At 37.1% G+C, this 4,812-nt stretch overlaps 1 protein-coding gene across 1 annotated transcript; it reads right to left on the minus strand.

Annotated features, from left to right (window-relative positions):
* Window positions 1-1,863: 1,863 nt before the first annotated feature.
* On the minus strand, window positions 1,864-4,587 carry LOC131058629 (LRR receptor-like serine/threonine-protein kinase EFR). Its single transcript, XM_059213120.1, has one exon. The coding sequence runs from the start codon at window positions 4,585-4,587 to the stop codon at window positions 1,864-1,866; it is 2,724 nt and encodes a 907-aa protein (XP_059069103.1).
* Between the last annotated feature and the right edge of the window lie 225 nt (window positions 4,588-4,812).

Below are 4,812 nucleotides of genomic sequence, written 5' to 3' on the forward strand. Positions count from 1 at the left end.
CCAGAACAACAAACCAAGCTTGCCAACATATAGGATAACATCAGATCACCAGATCAAGACCAACTAGCTGAACATAAATCTGAGTAGCATTGCTCCTTCCCTCCCAAGTGGGGATTCTCAGATTGCCACATCTCCTGCTAGCGATGGTGATGGTAGCAAGGGCGTGGGATGGGGTCAAGGTCAGGTTGGCAGCCATGGCCTATGCAGGGATCGAGATAGTTCTCCTAGAGCCTAATTCTAGCTGGTTCCCTCCATTCCAGAGAGATATGTTACAATATTTTGTTTTGTTTTAAATATTACAAATATGTATAATCTATCTACTCAGTTAGAGGAGATGGATTGTAGTTTATTTTCAGTAGCCCAGGCTTAAAACTGTTATATTTTTTGTATGGTTTATACACTATAATACTTTGCAAACTCTCTTTTAGTGGTTTTTGTATAGATAAAATATCCTTATTAATATTAAATTTTTTTCTTTTCCTTTGTCAATAAAAAAAAAGTCTTAAAAAAGGAGAATGGAGGCAGAGAAGGACAAAGTAGTTGGAAACAAAAGTCTTCATCTATTGAATAAAGTTTAGTCATTATCGTTCCCACATGTTTTAGAGTATCAATAATTCTCTCTTCATCTTTTCAACCCAAAGAAAAATTAAAGAAGATGCAAGCTTTCAATTTTAGAAAAAAGAAATTAGTTAAAATTATTTTCAATCAAATTTGTTCTGTATAGAGTCAATATGCTGAACTATTTAATATGCTATGATTAAAAACAATATAAAAAATTTCTAATATATATATTTTAAAATTTGTTTTAAAAAAAATGTTAATAGTTTTGTTTTGTTTTTATTTTTATTGAAATAATTTGAAAAAAAAAATGAATTCTAAATTTTCAGTGTTTAACAATTAAATTAGATTTAAAAACAATAGTAATAATGATATTTACTTTTTAAACCCACCTAATGTTAATAAAAATTATTATAATTGAAATTCTCTACCACCTATATTAAAGATTCCAATGGAAAGAAAGATTACAAGGTGGTGCAAACTTCCTATCAAAGGGAGATGAAAAAATAAGTTAAAAGCACTTCTTAAATTTTGAACATATTAAACAATTCATAGTTGAAGCTTACTAAATATTTCCGCGCATGGAGAAAGACACATAAGTTAACTAACCTGTTGTGCGTTATTATAGCCAATAACTAACCACTTCCAATGTGAATAAAAACAAAAAATTTGAGAGCTCTGCTACATATATATAAGGATGTTGAATAATAAAGTTCTAAACTGAAATCTCTAGAGAAGATTGGACCCTTGCAAACACAAAATCATTACAATGTATTCAAACTATTTTTTATTCAGAATGAAGAACTTTGACTTTCCTCATTTCTGCTACTTAGCTATGTTGATAAATCTAACTGAAATGTTGTAATTAAAGCAGTTCCAAGAAAACCGTCTTTGATAATATGCAACATTTTGACAATCTCAATCATACTTGGTCGTTCTTCTGGGCATTCTTTTGTACAAAGAAAACCCACACATATGAGTTTCCTGATGCAATTCAATACTTTATTTTCATCATTGTTCAGGTCACCACTAAGCAAATTTCTGGCAACCACTTCTTCTATTGTATTTGGAAAGCATCTGCTCACCCACTTATGCAAGTTCATACCTTCTACGAATATGTTGTTGGTTGGCTTCTTTCCAGTCATCATCTCTAATAACATTATTCCATAGCTGTAAACATCTCCTTTTGTAGTAAGATGTCCACTCACTCCATATTCTCCATTCAAGACACTCATGATTAGTCTTCACATTCACTATTTTCCAAAAGAAAAAATGTCATAAAGAAAATTAAATTAAAATTGCATACTAGCAAATTGAACTTAAACCTGGAGCAATGTATCCAATCGATCCTTTCAGGATATGTGTAGAAGTGTATGAATCCGTGGAGTTTCCTAGGCACAATCTTGAAATGCCAAAATCTATCAAATAGGCTGTCATGTCCTCGCCAAGAAGTACATTACTGGGCTTTAGATCACAATGGATGACTTGCGCAAAACATCGGTGATGAAGGTACTCCATGCCTTGTGCAACATCCATCGCTATGCTCAGCCTCTGAATCAAATCCAACTGAAACAGTTGACCTTGAGAAATTTCGTCACCTGCAGGATATAAATACTTGTCTAGGCTGCCATTTGCCACAAGAGGAAATATTAGGGCTTTCCTGTCTGGATCTGAATAAGAGGTTATGATTTTAAGAAGATTTCTATGCCGAACTCTTCTTAAAACATTGCACTCTCTATCAAAACTCTTCCGTGCATATTCATCCAGGATATTAAGAACTTTGATAGCAACCATCGTGCCATCTCTTAGAGCCCCTCTGAACACTTTTCCAAAGCTACCAACTCCTATTAAGTTGGCCTCATTAAACCCATCAGTTGCAATGAGAAGTTCTTGAAATGTAATTTTCGGAGCGCCAATTTCAAAGGTTTGCAAGGTCATAGACCTTGTCCTGACATAGCATCTCCACAAGGAAAACATGACCACAGAACATATAACAAACACTGCAATCCCAATGGGTATGAAAACACTTTTTAGATGCCTGTTGGGAGCAAAGCATGGTGGTAACATTACCCAGGGCCCACATAGCCCAAGATTTCTAGTAAATGATGTTGCATTAAGCTTTTTGAAAACACCATCTTTTGGGACTTCTCCTGACAACTTGTTTATAGACAAGTTAAGATACTGAAGCGCTCTAAGCTTTTCTAAAGTCAAAGGTATCCTTCCTGACAAATTGTTGGAAGAGAAATCAATGACTTTAAGATATTGAAGTTTCTCTAGAGAATCAGGAATTGGACCTTCGAGTTTATTGAAAGAAAAATTCAAGTATTCAAGTGCTTGGCAATTTTCTATTGCACGTGGAATGAAACTTGTTAACTGATTTGCTGAAATATCTATTATTTGAACTTTATCCATCTTACTGAGTTCTGCAGGTAAGGGGCCCTCCAAGAAATTATTTGAAAGGTTGAAATAGGAATGCAGATTTGTAAGTGCTGCTAACTGTGGAGGTATGCGTCCATGGAGCTTGTTGTATGAGAGATCAAGCGCTTCCAACTTTCTGCACTCACCTAAACCTGAAGGAATAGTCCCTGTCAACAAATTGGCATCAAGAAACAGATACCTTAACTGCTGGAGGTGGGCAAGGGAGTCCGGAATATTTCCAGAAATGTTATTATGATGGAGAGCTAGCAGACCTAGGCTCTTTACCTGGCCAATCTCCATTGGGATCTTTCCTTGTAAATTATTGTATTCCAGGTATAGTCTCTCTAACCTTTGGAGCAACCCTATTGCAGAAGGAATCTCACCGGTCAAAAGATTGCTACCTAAACCTAGCATAGTTAAATCGGTGAGATTTCCAATCTGCGAAGGAATATCTCCTATTATTCTGTTCTCATCCAAGCCTAATAATTCTAGATGTGTAGAAAGCTGTCCCACGGATGAGGGTATGTGACCTGTGAAATGATTATGTGCGTAGTCTATTTCTCTAAGAAGAGAACAATTAATAAGAGCAGTGAGGAAGGATAAGCTTGCTGTGCTACCACTAGTAAACTGATTACCCCACAAATAAAGGCGCTCAAGTCTACGTAACTTTCCCAACTCTGAGGGAGCTATTCCGCTCAGCCGGTTGTCGGCTAACTCGAGAATTTGAAGTTGCGAACAATTGAAGAGAGTGAAAGGAATCCTGCCACTGAAATTGTTAGCACCCATATACAATTCTGTCAAGTGGATAGTCCTAGAGAACAACTTCGTTGGAATCTCTCCAGATAGGTGATTTTCAATTAAGCTCATTCCCTGCAAGGAAGTGCAATTTGACAAGGAGGAAGGTATTCCTCCAGTAAGATGGTTGAATGCCAATCTCAAATGACTGAGTTGAGAAAGCATACCCAGTTCCCATGGAATATAGCCATCAAGATTGTTCTCATCTAAATCTAAATAGTTCAAAGAAGATATGTTTCCCAATGTGTCGGGAATGCTACCTGTCAAATTATTTCGGCCAAGCCGAATGGAAACTAGATTTGGAAGAAAACCCAGAGCTGAAGGAATCTCTCCAGCCAAATAGTTTTCCCAAAGAGACATGTGTGTTATACTGTGGCAGGCACTAAGAGTTGTTGGAATTGAACCTTCCAGCCGATTTGTGTATAAGTAGACAATCTGTAAGCGAGAGAGGCTTCCTAGCTGATGGGGAATATGACCACGAAGGTCATTCTGACTGAGGTCAAGAATCCTAAGAAATGAGAGGTTGCCGAGTGAAGGGGAGATGGTACCTACCAAACCCACGGTGGAGAGATTGAGAGATACGACCCTCTGCCTGCGGTGAGAACAGGAGATCCCTTTCCAATTGCAGAATGAGACGTTGGAAGTCCATGTTGCGAATGAATTGAATTGATCATACTCGATTGCTGACTTGAATGCGAACAGAGCCTGCTCATCGGTAGCATTGCTTGTGTGGGGATGTAAAGATGGCGAGGACTCAACAGCGCAGGGAATAATGAAAGCATGGACAAGTGTACTGATAAAAAATAGAGCTGTCATTGTGGAGCTCAAAATCCTAGAACGCTACTTTGGTACAGTCATAATATAGTTGCAATTTATAGAGATTTCCATTGGTATCAATTTTGTTTAGATACTCTGGATGTTACTTTTGTCGTATGTATTGTCTTTTGTTTGTAACGCATCTCTGACAATTTCACGAGTTGACAACGTAAGACATCGGTAAGATCTGCAACAAGGAGGTTAAATGCAAAGGGACAAGTGTCC

The sequence above is a fragment of the Cryptomeria japonica genome, chromosome 2 (assembly GCF_030272615.1).
Source record: "Cryptomeria japonica chromosome 2, Sugi_1.0, whole genome shotgun sequence".
Classification (NCBI taxonomy): Eukaryota; Viridiplantae; Streptophyta; class Pinopsida; order Cupressales; family Cupressaceae; genus Cryptomeria; species Cryptomeria japonica.

Excerpts from the sequence above, each read along its gene's own strand:
- LOC131058629 (XM_059213120.1), bottom strand. The coding sequence starts at position 4,587 with ATGACAGCTCTATTTTTTATCAGTACACTTGTCCATGCTTTCATTATT.